This window comes from Dromiciops gliroides, chromosome 2 (assembly GCF_019393635.1).
Source record: "Dromiciops gliroides isolate mDroGli1 chromosome 2, mDroGli1.pri, whole genome shotgun sequence".
In the NCBI taxonomy this organism is placed as follows: Eukaryota; Metazoa; Chordata; class Mammalia; order Microbiotheria; family Microbiotheriidae; genus Dromiciops; species Dromiciops gliroides.
This window is the reverse complement of record NC_057862.1, coordinates 457,602,607-457,624,434: the sequence shown is the minus strand read 5'-3', so window position 1 is coordinate 457,624,434 and position 21,828 is coordinate 457,602,607. Positions and strand designations below refer to the sequence as shown.

The window sequence follows — 21,828 nt, the reverse complement described above, 5'->3', positions numbered from 1 at the left end:
AGAATGACTGAGAGTGCAGTGTGAGGGAAAGAGCTGGATTTGGAATTAAAGGGCTTCAGTTAGAATTCGGCTCTTCCACTTGACTATCTGTGTGACCCTTGGAAAATGATGCCACTTCTTGGGGCCTTTGCTCCTCATCTGCAAAATGAGGGGCTTGGCCTACAAAGCCTCTAAGGCCCCTTCTAGCTCTCAATATGTGATCTGCAATAAGAAAAACTTAGACTTCCCAGAAAAGGAGGAACCTTGTGGATCAACCCATTCCTTGCTAAAAAGAAGAATATCTCTGACATATCCTCATGCTCCACCATTCTATAACTATGAGCAGTTCAGAGGCAAGAAGACTTAGTTTGGCAATAATGGTATTGTCATAAGAGCTGCCTTTTGAGTCCAAAAAACCAAGTTTGAGTCCCTATTATGTCTCAATAATTGTGTGACCTTGGACAGGTCATTTTTGTTCTCTAAATTTCATTCTCCTTAACTATGAAATGGGAATAGTTATACCCATATTCTTGACCTCAGACATTTGTCACAATCAATCAATTAATAAACATTTCTCAAGTGTCTACTATGTGTCAGACACTGTGCTAAGCCCTGGGAATTAAAAAAAAAGGCAAAAGATAGTCCCTACCCTCAAGAAACTTACAGTCAAATTAGGGAAGCAACATGTAAACAAATATCGACAACATAAACTATATGCAGGATAAGTAGGAAATAATTAAGTGAGGGAAAGCACTAGATTAAGAGGGATTGGGAAGACTTCCTGTAAAATATGGGATCTTAGTTGGGACTTATTACATAAAGCACTTTGTAAACCTTCAGGTGCTATTTAATATAAGTAATATTACCATTGTGAAAAATCACTATTAATTTTATGATATTAAAGATTTCAAAGCCCTGATCTCCTAAAGTTACCTCGGGTTCATGGATTTCTTAAAGTCATACCACCTTGCTTAATGAATGAACCAACCAGCCAGCCCAATCCGGGCTCTCTGTAACCATAGTGATCAGCAGAAAGAGGCAAAACAAAGCTTCTGCAGGCCCTGCTCCCCTAAAACAAAGCAACTTTCTCGAAATCACTCACCTCACTTACTATGCATGTACAGCCAAGTGAATATCCTACTCCCTATTGTGAGAGGAGTTTATTGATCTCCACCGCTCCCTTGAAGCACAATTCATGTTTGCTAAACTCCTCAGCCTACTGCCTGTGTGCCCAGGGCTGTGCTAGTGTTTTCCTTTCTAGGGTGGTCATGGCATTGACAGAGTACAACAAACAAGAAGTAGAGAATAATAATATATCATCTTGATATAGTGATTTCAGGTTTATAAAGCCTTCCATTCTCAACAAACCCACTGGGTAGATATTTCTTAAATGATTATCATCCCTACTTTAAAGCTGAGGAAACAGCTTCAGAGACATGAAGTAATTAACTATGAAGTATGAGGCTGAGCTGAAATTTGAACCCAGGACTCTCCTAATTCCAAGTTCAGTGATCTTTCTACTTTACTACACTCCCTTTCAATAGGGCATAGAATTCAAGAAATACAGTTTATGGGGAAGAGATGTAGGAGGGTGATTAGGTATAATAGTACATGATATCTATATTTGTTTTCTTCACACACACACACACACACACACACACACACACGCAAGCCTTAGCTACTCCTATCATGTCTGGTTGATTCTGATTTCTCTCATATTTAAGACACAAAAGTCAAACCACTATAGACTCAAAGCCCAGGTTTGGAGAAAAACTGACTGTTGAAAGATAACACATTTTAAGCAGGCTCTTTTTCGAGCATCGCTATTACTGTACCACATATCATATTCATAACATCAGTTTTGCGAGGAAATCCACTATAAGATAGAGGAAGTAAGGGAAACCCAATGAAACTGATTAAAGGGAAACATGGTCTGTCATCCATTTCAAGGTCATGGAAGAGCACAGGAGCACTAGAACATTCAGAAACTCACAGAGGAGGGGGAAAAGGACAGAGGGGGAGGGGGAGAAAGGGGGAGAGCTGGAAGAGGAGGAAGAGAAGGAGCAGGACAGAGCAAGTGAGAGAGAGAGGGAGAGAGAAGAGAGAGATGGGGAGGGAGAGAAAGCGAGAGGGAGGGAGGGAGGAAAAAGAAAGAGAAAGAAAGGAAAAAAGGAAGGAAGGAAGGAAAGAAGGAAGGGTGGAGGATGGGGAGATGATCTTTTTACAGACCACGAAGAATCTGTTTCATTTGGTTTAGAGCAAATTTCCCTGTCAGTCATGGTAGATACAGAACAAAAGTTTCAAAGACATTGTAAAACCAAATAAAAGACCAAGGAGCTTTCCTATCAGAACTCGATTCAGAGTCATGGTACGATGATAAGATCACAAAAACCTGAAATCAAAAGATCTGGACTCAAAATCTGACTTGCTACTCATATGATCCTGGGCAAGTCATTGCATTTCTTTGGGACTAAATTCACTCATATATAAGATAAATGGGGCTGTATTAGATAAATTCAAAGGTTCCTTCCATCTCTTACATTCTATGATTCTTGGTCATTTTGGTCCATTCCTGATAACTGTCAATTATTTATGGTCTCACTAAGTATTGGACATTTCTGGGGCATGGGGGGTTCTGAAGTTGATGTGTCTCTTACTGTTCAGAGAATTATTATCTTCTCTGTTTTCTTCATCCCTATGTAAAGTAACTGAGTGTGGGATTTTGAAAGATTTTTTTTCTATTCTTTCCCAATTCCATGACTGCCCCACCTCAGCCCCACTCCACCTCTGATCCACCAAAAGAAAATAGAGAGTAGGAAATTAGTAACAGATGTTTATGGAATGGCAACATATTTTTGGCCCTTTCTAGAAAGCTTCTTTGGAATGCAGGTTTTGACATTAGCCATGGAAAAAAGTCCAAGTTTGGAGTTTCACCTGAGGGCTTTCACTGATGTGGCACCCAAGGTGTTTAACCTTAGTCAATGGTTTTCAGAGCTTTGGCCTCAGACCACTGATGACCCAAAAGTTAATCTCTTATCTACAATATAACAATGTCTATGGTTTTGTTTCTTCCAAAGGATTCATCATGTATGAAATCCCTCAACAACTTCCCATCAAAAGCACCACTCTTCTTCCTCCTTCATTCTAGTGGGTTTTCTTTGCAGCAGAAAAGGACAATGAATGCAGTGAAATCACCACCAGACACTCTGCCCCTAAGTCACTGATCTAAAAAGGAAGGATGGTAGAGTGGGGAGAACGTAGTATCTGGAATCAAATGATGTGGATTTGAGTCCACAGATCACCTCTTACTAGTTTACTTATGCCAGACAAGTCACTTCCCCTCCTTGAGCCTCAGGGGTTTTCCTCTTGAAAATGGCCGACATTAATAACTAATTCACAAGGTTGTTGTAAGGTAAGCACTTTGTAAATTGTAAACAGTAGTAAATACAAGCTTTTTTCCTTCTTCTTTATAGATATAATGTTAGACCCAGAAGGTACTTTGGAGATATTTGAATCTCGAGCCTCCTCATTCTACAGATAAGAAAAATGACATTGGGTACTTCTAGATCATTGCTTCTCCTAAAAAAAAAAAAAAAAAGCTTAGAATCTCATTTATCTTGACAAAAAAATATGAAGCAATGATGATAGTAACAACCAAAAGCCTACCAGAGGTGTATTAAGTGGCAAAAAGAAAATGCGTAAGTTATTTCTGTCTCTTGATAGAGGCAGCTGAAAAACAAAAAAAACACCAAAACACCAAAAAACCTAAGTCAGTATGAAGTGGCAATCATGAAAGCCAATGTAATCTTAATTACATGAAGAGAGGCACAGGGTACAGTCCAAGAAAGGTAATTATATCATTGTACTCTGCCCTGAACATCCTGCATCTGGAGTATTACGTAAAGTTCAGAGTGCCAAAATTTCAGAAGGATATAAGCCAGAAAGTGTCCAGAGGAAGGCCACTAGGATAATGAGGGTCTTTGAGAACTGAGGAACTTTAGCCCAGGGAACACAAGGCCTTTAGAGGACTTGAGAACTGTCTTAACATATTAGAAGATTGTGCTGTGATTATATTTGTTCTGCTTGGATGATAACACAGGACTAGGAACACTGGTTAGATGTTGAAAATAAGCCAGTTCTGCCTTGGGAGACTTCTAAATAGTTAGAACTATCCAAAAGTGAAATGAACCACCTGGTGGGAGCCGATGGGTGGGTGGGTGGGTGCAGGGCAGAGAGTTTTCCCCTGGCTGTAAGTCTTCAAACCAAAAACTAGATGACACCCTGGGGTGTGCTGACAAGGTCTTGTTCGACTAGGTTTGACAATAAAGCTTCTGAGGACCTTTCCATTTCCAAGACTATATGATTCCATGATTCTCTCAAAAGAAGGAACTCTAGTTTGCTAACTTTGAATCAACTAACTCATTACACCAGCCTTTAGCTGCAATCTAATAGTGACAGCCAAAATCCTAAATCCAAAAGGGAAGGAGGAAGGGGAAATGAAAAGATGAGGGAATGAATGAATGATGGGAGAGATAAGTGAGGAAATTCTGATCTTCTAATTGATAAAAGTACAATTTCAGGGGGCAGCTAGGTGGCACAGTGGATAAAGCACTGGCCTTGGATTCAGGAGGACCTGAGTTCAAATCCAGCCTCAGACACTTGACACTAGCTGTGTGACCTTGGGCAAGCCACTTAACCCTCATTGCCCCATAAAAAAAGTACAATTTCAGAAAAGGTTATAAAAATCAGTAGTACAAAGTGACCCCCCCCCCAAAAAAAATCTATCAAAGTATGAAATTACATTATCTATTCCTAGGTTTGGGGTTAGCTCCATGTATGCTTTGGTATCCTCTAAAAGGAAATAATTGAACACAGTTTTACAAGATGAGAATCACACCTCCTGCCCTACCCCCATTGTGGTTAGACCTGTTGTGAGTCACAATTAGATAGAATGGCATTTCCAGGAACGCTGGCAGGAATGGGTATTTTCCCCCATCCTCTTGAGCAGCTGGAACTGCTATGTTGCTTCTATCCAGATGAGGCAGTAGTGAGAAGGAAACTAATCTGGCCATGTGTGAAAAGTCAGAAGTGGGAACATTTTGTGTGAAACACACACCCATTCTGAAACATCTCAGCTATGCTTCTGACTGTCTTAGAAAGTTTGACTAATTATCATGGTTATAAATTTACACTTGCGTGCTTAGATGGGGCCAAAATTTCAGCATCAAAAGCAAATTAATTAATTATCCTTTCAAATAAGTGCTGATACACTTAACTGTTTTCCTTAATCCATTCATCTCCCCAAGAAGAAGTAAATGGGGATGACTTAGATTGGCATTCTTTTTTGCTCACCCAGTGACTCATTGTTCACCCTAGGTGGGCAAGCAAGTAAGTAGCTAATTCTCCAGATGGCTTTCCCTCCCTAACCCTGATCTAAAATTCACAGCCTCAACAGGGTGAAAGCTTGTCATAAAGTAAAAATTTGAAAATGATCAAAATCCCTAAAGTAGCTTTAAAATCTCAAGGTGATTTTCCTTTCAAACTGAAGAGCAGGGGTATGACCACTGTGAAAATTAATTTGGATGATTAAAAGTACACATCTAGTCACCTTGCAGGTAGGGAGACAAGTGTGGGGTGTGTGTATGTGTGGAGGGGTGGATTATGGAATTACTATCAGTATTAGTACTAGCTTTTCTTCCTTAATTGCCCTTATCTCTAGGACCCTGTAGCCACTCCACTATAACAAATTCAAGAAGAACAAAATATTAGAACAGAGAGACTTCAAAATTCTTCCAAGAGAACTCATTAGGTTCAATATAATTGCCATTTTAACAGACTGCAGAAAGTGCAAGTCTGGAAGAGAATATGAAATATGAAATCGCCTAGTCCTTACCTCCATTCCACCCACATGAGCGCACTCACACGCATGCGCGCACACACACATACACAACAAAGAACTTATAAACTACTCCATCTTTCCTCTTCCTTTTGAAAGTGGTCCTATAACCTCACACAACACAGTGATTCATGTTAGTATCTAATTCTAATCCTTCATCAGTGTTTTATTTTTCTTTTTCCTGACAGCCTCTCTCTTTCTCTTTTTCCATTAATTAAGCCCAATCCTCTTGTCCTACTGCTAATGGTGGGGAAAACAGCCTTTAAAGTATGTGAGCACCAGGTCTACACACACAAAGCATTGATTCTTAGAATGTCAGGACTGGAAGGAACTTTAGAAACCATCCCTTTCAAATATCTCACTTTACAGTTGGGAAATCTGAGACCCAGAGAAGGGAAATTACTTGCCCAAGTTTATGTAGCTAGTACAGAGAGGAAATTGGAACTAAAACTCGGGTTTCCTGAGTCTCGATCTAGTATTCTTTTCACTGCACACTAAAGTCAAATCACTGCTAATTCTGAGAATGAGTTATGTTTTATCAAATCACTCGGACAATTTTGAAATTAATGGGTACTTGAACAAATTTAACCAGGTTTTTGTTTGCCTGTTTGTTTTGTTTTGTATAGTGTGTCAGTGTGAATGGACTCAAGATTAATCTCTTAGATGGTATAAAACACAAATCTGAATTCAGTCAACTGGGGCAGATAGACCCTGGCTTTAAAAGATTCCCAAAAGAACTAGAGAATGTATATGAAGGACAAAGAGTTCATTCAGGCCATGACTACCAAGACTATCCAAGAACAGAACTCCGTCCTTAAGTGAATAAAACGAGTGCTCTGGAAAACACATCATGATTTGCAAACAAAACAATAGGCTACCTGTACAAGATTTTGCGGGATTTTTAAATGCAGCTGGGAACCTACTCATTTACTCCAATGCAAGAAGATGATCCATTGATTAAAATAAATAAATAAATAAACCCAGAGAAAGCACTTAAAGGATTCGACCTCTGCCCTTGTTGTCAGGGGAAACTGTTGATTCTCCCTGGCCTTGGTTTTCTTTTCAGCAGTAGGGTATGGGGAGGAGGGGTCTACAAGGATCCTCTTACTTGTTTTGCAGATGAGAAAGCTAAGGTCTCAGAGAGGCTGAGATGGTCCCAAAGATAATAGGAATCAGAGCCAGAATTTAGACCCAAGTTTCCCAGCTTCTAATCTAGCTCTTTCCTCTTATGCTTTACTGCACCTCTCACCCCACCCTCAAATGGGGCTTAGAACAGTCATTCTATGTACCTTACCACTTTGTTGTGAGGATCAAAGGAGATAATAGATTAGAGGATCATGTAACACTAGTCCTGAATTTTACAGGTGAAGAAACTGAGATCTAGCAAAGAAGAAGACCTTTTTCAAGGTTCCCTACTACCAAAAAGCAGAACCAGAATTCAAGCCAAAGTTTCTCCCTACAAAGTATAGTGCAACTTGATTCCACTCCATCCTACAGCACCTCTGATAATATATCTGAAGAGTTTTACAAACTGCCAAGTACTGCCTACATATTGAGAAGTATATCTACAATCCATCAGAATGACCAGAAAAGTGCATGATGCATATCAAGTGTCTAGACATGGACATAACAAACAAGAGCACAGAACCCTACTTACAGCACTCGATTGGATTGGATGCAGCTTGCAGAGAGACAATCCTCCCGCTGGATTCTGGGATGTGCACGCGGAAAACCAGGCGCACCCGGGTGTTCTTTCTCCCGATGTCTGTCTCTCCTTTCCGCAGCTCAATATCTGCATTCCTAAGCTTCAGGATCCCAGCACAGTCGATGCTGACAAAGACAGACCATGGGGCTTAGAACACCATTTGCAACTGCTGCCTGTCTTGGCAAGTGTTAAAGATCAGTCTCAACTGGAACGATTCTTATGGTTTAATCTAAATGGTTCTACAGGCACACCATGGAGAGAAATCCCCCGGCATCCATAAGTTTCAATCCTGAATTTACACTGGTATAAAAATTATAAAACAATTAAATAAAATAATGATAGGGAAAGTACTCCTCTAGGAAAGTTTCTTCCCAGTTTTATCACCCTCACTGTAAAGTCTACAATTTTCTGATAAGATGTAGAAGAAATGATACGAGAGTAAATTCTTCACTTAACAACTTGGAACCTTTTTAACCAACCTGCTTTGACTCAATGCAGGTACACATATTATAAGCATCTACTCTGTGCGGAATACCATGCAAGCTACTGGCAAAGATACAAATATCCCAGAATCATAGAGTTTGGGAATTAAAAGGGTCTTCAGTTTGTCTATTGCATCCTGAAATTTGGAAGGTCTCCTCTCTAGCACATCCTGAAAAGTGATCCCACAACCTCCATCTGAAGACCTCTAGTGACAGGCTCCTAAGGCACTCAATTAATTGGGACCCAATCCACTTTAGGAAATCTCTGTTTTTTAGAAAGTTGCTCTTCACTTTATATTGAACCCCAAACATGCCTCTCTATACTTCTTATTCATTGCTCTTCATCATGTCCTGTAGGACCAAGAAGAACAGAGGGTCATAGACCTCAAAATGGAAGCGAGCTCAGAGGTTATCTAGTCCCATTTTACAGATGAGGAAAGTAAGGCCCAGGATTATGCCCAAAGTCACACAGTCATTAAAGTGTCAGAGATGGAATTTAAACACAGATTCTCTGCCTCTAGAGCCAGTAATCTTCCCATTGGCCTTTCCAATCTAATCCCTGGTCCACATGGCAACCCTTCAGTTCCTGCCTTCAAGGAACTTACAGTCTAGTAAAGAAAGGGTCAAGCCTCTCTCACATCATCATTTATTGCTCCTGAGACCTTACGTTGCTTTCATGTTGTTTTTTGGTTCCAGTGGGATTTCCAGTACTTTGGTGTTGCCCACGATTTTCTCATAGCTGGTTGTGGTGACTGTTTTCCCTGTGATCCGGTGGACTTGATAGAAAGCATGTGGCTTAAGTATCCTTTCATCTGCTGTCCCAATGAAGATCTGAAGACCCAGGGGTTTGTTCTCCATGTAACCATGAAGCTGTTGAAAAATCAGAACAAGCATTATTGCACCATAAAGAAACGGGACACAGGTAACCTTCTCTAAAAGACAAATTGGAGAGTTAACAATGGGGGGAGGGGGAAAGGGATGCAGAGAAGTATGGGTTCTAAGGCCAAAGCCTTGGGTTCTACACAGGGCTTTGCTAGAAAACCAGTTGACCCTTAACAAGTCGTTTTTCCATTAAATGAGGGGGAATGAACCAGAAATCTCTTAGGTGTTGTCCAATTCTGAAACTCTCTAATCCTGTAACAATAAATGGTATTTCATTGAACCAATTTCCCATAAACAAACATAGGCACATGTATAATGTATACTCATGTAAGTAGTATTCATAAGCATTAATATTTAGCTCAACCTCTGAATATGAACAAATATGGATGTTTACACTGTAGAATAAACATATACTACAGAAGTATATAAAAATTCCTTTGTGGGTCCGTCTAAAAAAATCAAGAGACAGGCTGGAAATGGATTAAAGTCAGGTGATAACTGAAATGTCACCACTACAGGGACACCCACCACAGATGAATACACAACTATGGGTTTCATAAGCACTTGATAAATATGAGTTTAATTGAAACTGGCTCAATGGGAGGTACTGAGAATTTAAGGACAAAAATGAAATAGTAACTGCCCTCAAAAAGCATACGTTCTATGGTTTGCAATGCAATATCAGTCTGTTCTAGTACTCTAAGCAGCATCCAGGATCAGTAGGGCCATCTACCTTTGGTGAGAGATTTTTGCCCAAAGAATGATTTGAACACCCAAAGATGAGGAAAATCAAAAAATATAATCATTACCACTGAATGAACGAGAAAGTTCCAAGATTTAATAAGAAAGAGTGGCAGCATAACTGTGAAGCAGTCCCACATTTAATAAAGGACATTGCAGATGCTCAATAACCTTCGAATGTTATAGCTGGAAGGGGTCTGTAAGAACTTCTCATCAAACCCACCCTATTGGATAGATAAGAAAACTGTGACCTGCCAAAAGGAAATGACTTGACCAAGGTCACACAAGCAGTCACTGACAGAGGTGGGCCTAAAACTCGAGTCTCTTGACTCCCAAAGTAAGACTCTTCCCACTACACCAAGCTGCCTCTCCAAATCTAGCCTTTAAAGCCTAACTCTATTGTCTGGCATTACCCCCACATGCCTAAAGTTCTGTGCCTACTGCTAAGTATTGACAGAGAAAGTTACTTAAAAGCATCTCGCAAGCCAGTTCCAGAATCCCTCCAGAGTTCTAAAAAGTCATTTAGGGAGTTTCACAACAGAAGCATTCTTGTAAAAATCCCATAGCCATTTAACATACTCTGGATATAATTGGCAATAGAGGAACAGGTTGAATAAGAAGTGCTCACTATTCAGCCTAAAGAAATTATTTCCTTGCTCAACCTGTCCTCCTCACCAAGGTAGAAAAATTTGTTCAGGGCAATGATCAGTGAGCTCATTCATTTTAAAAGAGGCCAAGGGACTCTTTAGAATTTAAGGGTCTTAATATGGTTGGAAATTTGGCAGGTTCTCTGAAACTCAAAGAGGGATATATTAAATCTTCAAAATGAATCCTGGAGCCCAGCAAGTAGCTCAGATCTCTTGCTTGCACAGAGCACATTTTTCCTTGTACCATCATTACTCACTTACTTGTCCTTTCTTCTAATCCCCCATCCCACCTCTTTAAGAGCTGGGCCTATGTCTGTTCTATCCTTGTGTTCCCCCAGTGTCTAGAAGAGTGCATTGCCAAAAAAAAAACAAAAAAACAAAAAAAAGAAAGAAAGTAGGCACTCAGAAAATGTCTGTTACATTGAATGACCAATGTTTCCCTATTCCTTTCTGTGAGTCAGAAATACCTCCAGAGAGATGTCTGTCATACATCTCTTTAAGAAGCCAGGGTCATCTCTAAACCTCGATGAGGCATTGGAGGAGTACTTAAGTGAAGGCCAAATATGCAAATAACTATAAGATTTTATGTGGAAAAAAACATAAATGAGGCACAAGCAAAGAACTCTAAAAAACAGTGTGGGGGAAGAAAAAGGCAAGTCCATATTACCAACTTCTAAAAAGGAACCCAGAGATTTAAAAAACAAAAACAAACAAAAACTAAGTTTCTGAAATCCATTTGAACTTCACCACAATTTCACTCAAAGCTCATCTGACTGGAAACAAAAGAAGATGCCTATCAATTGGAGAGTAGCTAATCAAGTTGTACATGAATATAATGGAAGAAATGACGTATATGATGAATTCAGAGAAACATGAGAAGACATAAGAATTGATGCAGAGTAAAGTAAGCAGAACCAGGAAAACAATATATACCATCACTACAATAATGGAAATGGAAACAAGTACTACAACAACAAAACGATAAATTTTTCACATTTTTATAATTAAATTATACATCATAATTTTGTGTAATTAAAAAATGTAATGACCAAGCTTGACCCAAAAGAAGAGATAAAATGAAGGCACCCTTCCTGCCCTTCTATTAGACATGGATGACTATGGGTATGAAACACTACATAGAATATTAGAATTCTTCTATATATTAGTTAATTTTAGTGAACATTTCCCTCTATTTTATTCTTTGTTCTTTGTTATGGGCAATGCCTTTTCAGGAGGAGTGGTAGTAGAGGGGATAGATTGGAACATGTAGGTAATGTAAAAAACAAAAGCTCAATATTTGTACCACCTGGCTTACAGGTCTATTATGAGCAAAATAGTTTGTAAACCCTTAAGTGCCAAAGAAATGCTTCTGAGTTAGCATTAAAGAGCTCATGTACAAGCATCCATCATTCCGTACAGTCCACTTGTCTCAACGTAACTCATATTAGTCTCTTCAGGTGCTACACCTAAAGCTGTTACCTCCCTACTCACTGCTTGAGGTCAAGGGGCCTAAGTTTTTCAGTGATTTATAACCTGGGAGGGTGTGGTTTCTTCACTGGTTAACCACACACAGATAACAGAATGCGGATAGCCATTACCCTAATAAAACTACTGATTGTAGGGATGCATCATCAAAAGGCTAGTTCAATCTGAACAGGCTCATCTATATTTTGAGAAGCTCCAGAAACACAGCAGCTTGATAAGCTCCTTGGAAGTAAGGATTGTTTTTTGGTCTTTTAAGTCCCCAGAATGTAGGATAGTACCTGGCACAGAGAAGGTACTTAATAAGTATTGATTGATTGATTGATTAATCGTAGAAAAAGCACTGATTTTAGAGGCAGAGAACTTAAAGCCCTGCCCTGGTTCTGTTCAATCTCCTAGCTGAATGATCTTTGAAATATTTGATTAACCTTTCTGGGCCTCAGTTTCCTCATTTATAAAATGAAGGATGATCTCTAAGGTCCCTCCTATCTCTTGTGTGTATCCCAAGGCCCCTACATCACTGCAGAGTATCATTTTGATTGGAAACTGGACTTAACAATTATCTAATAAGGCATGTTTTTAAAATGAGCCATGCTATTTTTCAAATAAAGATATTAAAGATGGAAATCTCCTTTTCTCTGAGTCTTGAGGGCCCTTTCAAAAGAAAAAAAAAGCACACGGATGCACATAAAACTTCTCCACCTATCCTCCAGCAGGAAAGACAAAAATGGAGAAGTCTCAATTACCACCCACTATATCCTCAACATCAGACATCAAAGGCATGTTGCCATCAACAGATGACTAGGCAATCAACAATGGTATCATGCAATGTAGTTCAGGGTTTGGTGTATGTACCAAAAGAATAATCATTTCTCCTGAATAGTTCAAAGATGTCAGGAGCATGACTTCCTGGTGAGATCTAAACCCTTCAGTTTGGAGCAGTTGCCATTATTCAGAATCACAGTGTCCCTTCTCCATGACAAAGAGCTGTTGCCCCTGACACTTTGGCCCCCTTTCAATTTAGATAATTACACTCTGCCTCCCTGAATTCCCCCTGCAGTTTCAATTGTATAAAGTATTCTCAGACTTCCTGTTCTAAATGGTTGGGTCTCTGGTGGCTGTGCCCTTTTTACTCAGCTGCCCTGTTCCGTGCAGAGGTGAACACATTTCCAAGGTGCCCATGAAAAAAGTACTCAAATGCTTGCTTGATTAAGCACCTCGATATCCCACCAGTTGGACAATTCTGCACTCATGCATATTTTTGTCATTATCGAAGCACATAAGCCTCATTCATAGCACAATTTTTTAAGGCACGTTATGAATCACAAAATGGGAACAGAAGCTCAGAACTTAATCAGTCTCTCTCTCTCTCTCTCTCTCTCTCTCTCTCTCTCTCTCTCTCTCTCAATATTCTAAATTAAGAATCAAGTCATTCTATATTTCTCACATCACTGGAAATTAAAAACAGACATATCTACCGCATAGCTAGTGAGCAAGCTAAAGGGAGACTTTATGGCCTGAAACATGCTAAATTTGTTTTCAATTACCATATCCACATTTGAAACCCTAAGGAAGCCATAGAAAACAGCTCAGAGAGATCAGAGAAGAGAACATTAGGGTAATCAATTCAGGGCCAAATTCAGCATCCCCACCCCCCATGCTCCTTTCCTTCATTCATCAGGGGGCATCTTTGTAAAGAGAAACTGATTAATTCACCCCCCTCAGACAGAGACTTAATACATTAGCTTTCCTCCACACCCGCCCTAAGAGCAAAGTGCCCCCATCACCAGCCAAAACCTCAAACTCGCGATCCACTATTTTAACACTGATATTCATATTAAACAAACAAACTCTTGGGACCAAGGAATTAAAAAGTCATATTTTCAATGAATTTGGAGGTACTGAATCAAAATAGCTAGACCTCCCCTACAGACTACCTTTTTTGACAAATGGCCTTGTTAAAAGGAGAAAAGTATTTTTGGCATCTTCCCTTTCACCCACACCTGGGTCACTTTTTAGAAACTGTTTTTAATTATTTTGAGAGCTACAGGAGGTCAAAGCATGATCAGAAGTAAGGGCTCCAGACTCGAGGGGGGGGGGGTAGGGAAGGGGGGAAAATGTGTTTTCATGAATAATATATCTCTATTTTACTTGTAGAATTAGAGAAGAAGCAAAGATGCAGGTAAACAGACAAGTAAAGCCCAAAATTAATCAATGAATGTGTGCCTTGAAAACTGACACTTTATTGGAGAATCACAATTACTGGTAAGTTTACAATTCAAAAAAATCCATCACTCCAATGAAAGAGATAGTGGTGATGTAGCTAGATGGCCTGATAGGCCATTGGATTTGGAGGCTACAAGATAAAAGTTCAAATCTTGCCTTCAGACACTTACTAACTGTAACCCTGGGTAAATAACTTAACCTCTCAGACTTAGGTTCCTCAGCAGTGAAATGGGAATCACAATAACACATACCTCACAGTATTTTTGTGAGGAACATATGAGATAATATATAGGAAGTGCTTTGCAAACCTTAAAGCACTATGTAAATATTAGCTGTTATTAGGAGGGAGTTCACATGACCAGTGACCAGGAGATTTAGTGGCTTTAATGGGTAGAAAGCATAGCGGCCAGAAATTCTAATGCATTATAGGTTACGTTAGTAAAAAATAATGTAGGGGGGTGCGGCAGGGTCTTGCTCTACACTACCCTAGTAAGATCACATCTGAAATATTGGATTCTGTTTTGGATACCACATTTTAGGAAGGTCCATTGACAATCTAGAACATATCCAGAGAAAGGTGACAAGGATAGTGGAGAAGCACTAGGCACGTTAAGATCATTTGAAGGAACTGGAGGTGTTTAGCAGAGGAAAAGAAAGCAAGGGGTGGGGAGATTATATATCTAAAAGCCTGACAAGTAAAAAGGAAAAGGATTAAGAGTTGCTCTGCTTGCCTCAGTAGGCATAACAAGGATCAGTAAGTAAAAGTTATATATGTGTAGCTTTAGCTTGAAATAACAAGAAACTTCCATACGGTTTATAGGGGCCAAAAAATAGTTTCCCCATCACCAAGGTAATTAAGATAGAGACTCGACAAACACTGGTAGTAAACATTGTAAAAGGGATTCATGGTCAGTAGGATGGTACTAGGTGACCTCCAAGGTCCCTTTCCAATTGTAAGATTCAGTGAGCCTAGTAAACTTATACAAATAGTTTCCCTAGGCTTAATTTTTGTTTGTCTTTATTTTATTTTTAATTTATGAGCTAAAACAAGTATTTCCATACATGAACATAATAAAAATGCACATAAAACTGAAAAATATTATGTACAACTTGCTATTCCATTTACATATATATAAATTTATGTGTAGATGTATAATTTATAAAAGAAATGCCATATGCTTCTTTTTCTTTCCCTTTTTTTTCTTTTTTTTCTCCTTTTTTTCCCACAGACTGAATAAAATCAAGATTAAGCACACAGAAAAAAGAGACTTCGTATCTGGAACGCTACAAATGTCAGAACCAAAGCTCAAATCTCTAAAGTGCTTTAAGGTTTACAAAGTCAGGCACTCTGGAAAATAGAATGTTCAAGTATTATTATCCCCTACTTTTTTTTTTAACAAATAATGAAACTGATGCCCACAAAGGTGTAGTGACTTGCTGTGGCCACACAGCAAGCATCAGGGCTATAATATGTTTTGTTTTGTTTTGGTTTTTTTAGTGAGGCAATTGGGGTTAAGTGACTTGCCCAGGGTCACACAGCTAGTAAGTATTAAGTGTCTGAGGCCGGATTTGAACTCAGGTACTCCTGACTCCAGGGCCGGTACTCTATCCACTGTGCCACCTAGCTGCCCCAAGCATCAGGGCTATAATATGAAACCATGTTTCATGATTCTAAGTCAAGCAATCATCCACAATGTCTCCTAGAAGCATGATATATATGGTGGAAAGAGGTTTAGATTTGGAGTTGGAAGGGCATGTATTTGAATCCTGGTTCATCCATTTACTACTTGTGTGACCTCGGGCCATGTGACCTTTACCTTTCTGGGCCTCAGTTCCCTAAACCATAAAACAAAGAGGTTGGACTACACGGACTTTAAAGTCCCTTCCAATTCTAAGTCTATGGTCCTATGAATTAAAGGAAAGATGCCAATTATGGAATTCATGAAGTGTGGCTTAATTTCATAAAACCAGTAAGTCTATATTAACCTGCATGAATTTTCAATTTATTCCTTGATAATTGGGGGAGAGTTTTATGGCTTTTGTCTCACTGTGTATAATAAAAATAAAACTATAGAAACTAGCAGAGATATAAGGGACAGGGAAATCAAGATATGAAAGGTCAGTTCTTTCATTATGTCTCCTTTCCAGCACTGTTCAAGAGGACAGATGCATAATCATAGCATGTCAGCACTGGGAAGTGCTTAGAGAAGCCTCTAATCTCAACCTTTTCATTTTTAGAGGAGCAAATTGATTCCCAGAAAGGTTAAGTGTCTTGCCCAACTCCACACAGGAAGTTAATGGAAAAGCTGGGACTAGAACTCACGTCAAAGGACTCTTGGCCAGCACTATTTCTACTATACCAGACTACTGGGAAAGTGACAACAAAGTTACTTGGAGGACTAAACATTTTGTCAGATCTCCACCACCTCTCAAAATTCTCCAGAACGGAAATTATGCACCAAAGATAAAGAATCTTCAATTGTCTCCACAACCTAAAACACTGGAATCCAAAGAAGGTTACAAAGGGCCCATCAAGTGATGCTCAGTGACTCTGAGCTCATTCATTCAGCAGCCCTCTCTCACATAACACTCTAGCAGCAGTAAGACTATACTTGGGGGCAGCTAGGTGTCGCAGTGGATTAAGCACCAACCCTGGATACAGGAGTACCTGAGTTCAAATCCAGCCTCAGACACTTGGTACTTACTAGCTGTGTGACCCTGGGCAAGTCAATTAACCCCCATTGCCCCCCGCAAAAAAAAAAAAAAAGACTATACTAGCAGACCCGAGGGCCTAATGCAGGGTTAAAATATAAAACCTACAACCCACACCTCAGATCCTACTTCCTCTTCCAAATGCCAAGTGAGACATTGGTTTGAGGCTTAGAAGTGTGCACAGGCCATCATAGTCAGCAACCATGTCACAGCCCTTTAGGAGTTAAAGCCTACCAAGGACCACAACCTCATAGTAACCCAGCACTGCAAAAGTTCTAAATTGCCAATACTGGGGTAGACAACTCTGTACCAACGACATTGTAAAGTTCTGAACTGCTATTGGTGGGGCAGACAACTCCATAACACTTATACAGTAGCTCTGTGAACTGCTCATACCTGACCTGAGAAATAAGAAGCAGAGAGAGTGGAACAGTATGCATAGGACAAGACAGGACCTGACACCATATGTGCATATGTGAGGTATGGGACACTATGTAACACTCCACCAAGCCTGAAGGAAAAGGCATAGCATCTAGCTGGGGGCAATTTCTGACTACCTCAAAATTGGGTAGAGTCAGAGATTGAGACTGTAAACTGTTAATTGTCTGGTGTGGAAGGAGTTTTGAGATGCTTTAAGATCAAGTTACCAAAAAAGAAAGAAGAAAAAAAATATCAAGCCACTCAAGGAAACCACTATCAGATGAGACAGAGTCAGAAGAGTGAATAGGGTAAAATCTGGCCAGAAAGGGTGGGGGGGGGGGGGCCCGATACTGAAAGCTCTAGGAAGACAGAAATTTTTAAATGATCCTGAATGTGAGTAGATAAATCAACAGGGAAAACATTAACAAAAGGGAAATATGGCCTTCAAATATAGTAAACAAGTTCAGGCATCTTATGAATAAATACTACAGAACAAAGGAAAATGATTCAACCACTAATGAGACAGAGGATCCTATGGAATGTGAGGAAAGGATGGAACTAGAACAGGCTCTTCCTGAGTGGTTTCAAAAGAAAAATGAGAATCATAAGAACCTAATTTATTGCCTGTACAGCAAAAATAAAGGGCAGAATGAAAAACTTCTAATCTATATTGGCAAGTCTCACTAACAAAGAGAAGAAAATTGAATAGGAATGCAAATATACAGAAGTAAAGAATAATGTAGAGAAACAAAAAATTAACTTTGAAAGAAAATGTGCTCAATATGTAAACAAAACATACTGATCTCAAAGATAGGATGCAAGAGACAACCTAAGGATCATAGGTCTGCCAGAAGAACATGACAAGACAAAAACCTTAACACCACAATGTAGGATATAATAGAAGAGAACTGCCCAAAACTTCAGAAAGTAAAGTTTGAATTGAAAGAATTCACTTATTTCCACTAGAAAAAAAACTCAAAAGTTGCAAACTACAAGACACATAGTGATTAAATTTAACAATTCAATTCAGAAACAAGTTCTGCAAGTAATTAGAAGAAAGACCTTCAAATGCAAAGGAAAGGAAATTTGAATAATGCTTGATTATTCTGCACCCACCAGAAAATGTAGGAAAGAATGAAATAATATATTCTGAAAAGCGGTGGAGCTTAGTGTGCAGCCCAGGGTGACCTACCTTGCAATGTGAGCTTAACCATACATATAAAAAAATTGGATATTCAATAATAAAGAGGCATTTTAAACATTTTTAGAAAGAAAACCAAAACTGAAGAGATCATTTGCTTCTCTAACACCCCAAACAGAAGACATGCAGGAGGAGTGAAGAAATGCAGCAGCCTAGGACAACTGTAACAGCAACAGAGTGACAACAGAGACCAGTAAATGTACACAAAGTCAGGGGTGGAGATAGAAGTCTGGTGAATGTAATAGTAAAAAGGTGGGCATGGGACATTATGGACAAAATCTGGTGACACCCTGCCTATAGGTGAATTAATGCTTTTTTCTACATGACAACATGGGAGGCCACATGGCTGTGGGAAGGGGGGGAGGGGAAGAGAGGAATGTGCCCCGTGCTAGAGTTAAATCTAGGACTAGCAATGAAGGGAGTGATCCCTGTGGCATCAAAAAGAGAAAAGCCTGTGGAGAATGGATGAAAGCGGGGAGGAATAAAAAAAGGTAGGGGAAAAGGTCTTGCTTTGGTATTGGGAGAGGGTTTTACTTACGAAGTGTTCTTATGTGTGAGGAGTGATGATCTATAAAGGGGAGATGGGGACTTTGTGCTGATTGTGGCCTCGAGATTGGTGCTTGAAAAGCCTACTCACTACATCTCCTGACACCTGAGAAAGTAGGAAAGCATGGACCTAGGAAGGAATTTTTGTGGTATAGTGGGAGCTGGGGTGCGAAAAGATAACCAGGGACAGTATATAGATCAGTAGTGGACTGCATAATCAGCGAAGTGGAGAGAAAGGGGCTCTACCATGGATCAGTGTTCTCTTTGACACCTGCAAGAATTGAAAATTGTTCTGGGAGTGAGACACAAAGGGAAAAGGGGAATCTATGGGGCAAGTACTACAAGGCAGTGGCAGAAAGCACCTCAAGAGAAGAGCCTTTGGAAAACTAGAAGCTTTGACTGCATGAAGAGAAAAGAGAGATCAGATGAATTAATAGGGAATCACCAATCAGAGAATGAGGTTCTAGAGTAGACAGAAAAAAAAAGGAAGGATAATGAAGAGAGTGAGAGAAATCCTTTTGGAAAAGGACAATTAAAACAAAATCTTAAAAAACTAATGAGGGCAGCTAGGGCGGCGCAGTGGGATAAAGCACCAGCCCTGGATTCAGAAGGACCTGAGTTCAAATTTCGACCTCAGACACTTGACACTTACTAGCTGTGTGACCCTGGGCAAGTCACTTAACCCCCATTGCCCCACCAAAAGAAAAACAAAACAAACTAATGAGGGGGCAGCTAGGTGGCACAGTGGATTAAAGTACCAGCCCTGGAGTCAGGAGGACCTGAGTTCAAATCTGGCCTCAGATACTTAACATTTACTAGCTGTGTGACTCTGGGCAAGTCACTTAACCCTCATTGCCACCCCCCACCCCCCAAAAAAGTACTGATAACATTTTATTAAAACAAATGTGAGGGGGCAGCTAGGTGGGCACAGTAGATAGAGGCACTGCCTTGGATTCAGGATGACCTGAGTTCAAAATCTGGCCTCATACACTTAACACATACTAGCTGGTGACCCTAGGCAGAGTCACTTAAACCCCAATTGCCTCACCAAAAAAAAAGTTGAAAACTATCTCCACATGTAACTGGAAAATAATAAAATACTTTTATTAAAAAAAAAAAACACCTAATGAACAAGAGTAGTTGAAGGAGAACAGAAGAAGGAAAAATCTGTTTGACTGAGGGGGGAAATGAAGGAAGAATTATATGACCAGATAAAAGCAGAAGAGAAAAAAGAACCAATATGCAAAAACCCAAAAGGAAAAGGATACCAAGTGAAAGAAAGGGATCAGGAGCAAGGGGAAAAGAGACAGCGGGGAACAGGGGCTACCTTAAAAAGAGATTAAGGTAAACCAAGTAAAGAAACAAAGTACTGTGTTTACAACAGAAAAGGGAACAATCCTAGCTTGGGAAAAAAGCCAATATTTTAGAGACAAGTGGAAAAAAATATAAACTTAATTCTTATAACTTTAAATGTGAATGGATTAAAGAATCCATTAAAATGAAAAAAGTGGACAAATTGGATCTTTAAAAACCCTACAAGTTTTTATTGATAAGAAACATTTAAAAAACAAAAAACATGCACAAAATAAAACTGGGGAGATGAAAAAATTAACTATGCATCAAGTGAATAAAAAAGCAAGAGTTGTAATCATGCTATCTGACAAAGCAAAAGTAAACTCCTAAAAAATAAAAAATGGATAAACAAGGAAATCCTATAATGCTGAAAGAAATCAAGGAAAACAAACCAATACTAACAATCAACTTATATGCTCCAAATATCTTAGCATCTAAATTCATAAAGAAAACATTATCTGAGCTACAAGAAGACATATACAGTAGCACAATATTGACAGTAGGCTTCGATATTCCTCTCTCAGTTTTGTATATGTCTAAAAGAAAAATAAACAAAAGGAAAATTATGGAAGCAAACAAATTTCTATAGAAATCAGTAAAAAGTTGGAGCAGCTAGGTGGTGCAGTGAATAAAGCTCTGGCTCTGGATTCAGGAGGACCTGAATTCAAATCCAGCCTCAGACACTTGACACTTACTAGCTATGTGACCCTGGGCAAGTCACTTAACCCTCATTGCCCCACAAAAAAACAAAAACAAAAACAAACAAAAAACAAACAGTCAAAAGTCTTATGGTGTCTTCTAAATGAGACAGGAAATAATATACATATTTCTAAACACAACAAGGAACTTTTACAAAAATTGATCAGGTACCAGGGCACTAAGATATTGCGTAGGCACACACACATTATATATACAAACATACATGTATATATAACATACACATATATGCAGAAATAGTTCATAAATCCTTTACAGACCATAATACAACAAAAATAATAATTGGTTTATGGACCACAAACAAAAGATACAGACCCAAATGGAGACTTAATAATGACACACTAATTAAATAAGTGGGTCAAAGAACAAATCATAAAAAAAATTAATAGCTATGTAAAAGAAAATGATAACAATGAAACAACATACCAAGATACCTGGGAAATTTCAGGGGAAAAAACATATTCTTACAAGTGTACATTAACAAAATAGAAAAAATAAGGATTAATTACCTGGATATACATTTTATAAAGTTAGAAAGCTAACCAAGAAACAAATCTAAAACAAGCACAAAAGAGGATTTATTACAAATTAGAGGTGAAATAGATAAACTGGAAACAAAAAAGGATAGAAATGATCAATCTAAAAGCAAGGTTTTTTGAAAAGCCTAATAAAATTGATTAAACCCTCAGCTAATCTGATTAAAGAGAGCAGAAAATTATAGCAATAAAATAGCAAATAATGTAATAAATAAAATAAATAAATAAGCTAACAAAACTGAGAACACAAAAGAAATAGAGGAATACCTCTAAAAATATAAAATAATCAAATTATTAGATCAG

The 21,828-nt window shown here is 38.9% G+C and overlaps 1 protein-coding gene across 1 annotated transcript in view; it reads right to left on the bottom strand.

Moving 5' to 3' along the window:
• Positions 1 to 21,828, bottom strand: part of NFATC2 (nuclear factor of activated T cells 2) — a 172,596-nt gene that overhangs the window by 93,968 nt on the left and 56,800 nt on the right. The window contains exons 4-5 of the mRNA XM_043985401.1: positions 8,730 to 8,932; positions 7,533 to 7,705 (exon numbers count right to left, since the gene is read on the bottom strand). Of these exons, the coding sequence (XP_043841336.1) occupies positions 7,533 to 7,705; positions 8,730 to 8,932 (376 nt within the window). The remainder of the gene's footprint in view (positions 1 to 7,532; positions 7,706 to 8,729; positions 8,933 to 21,828) is intronic.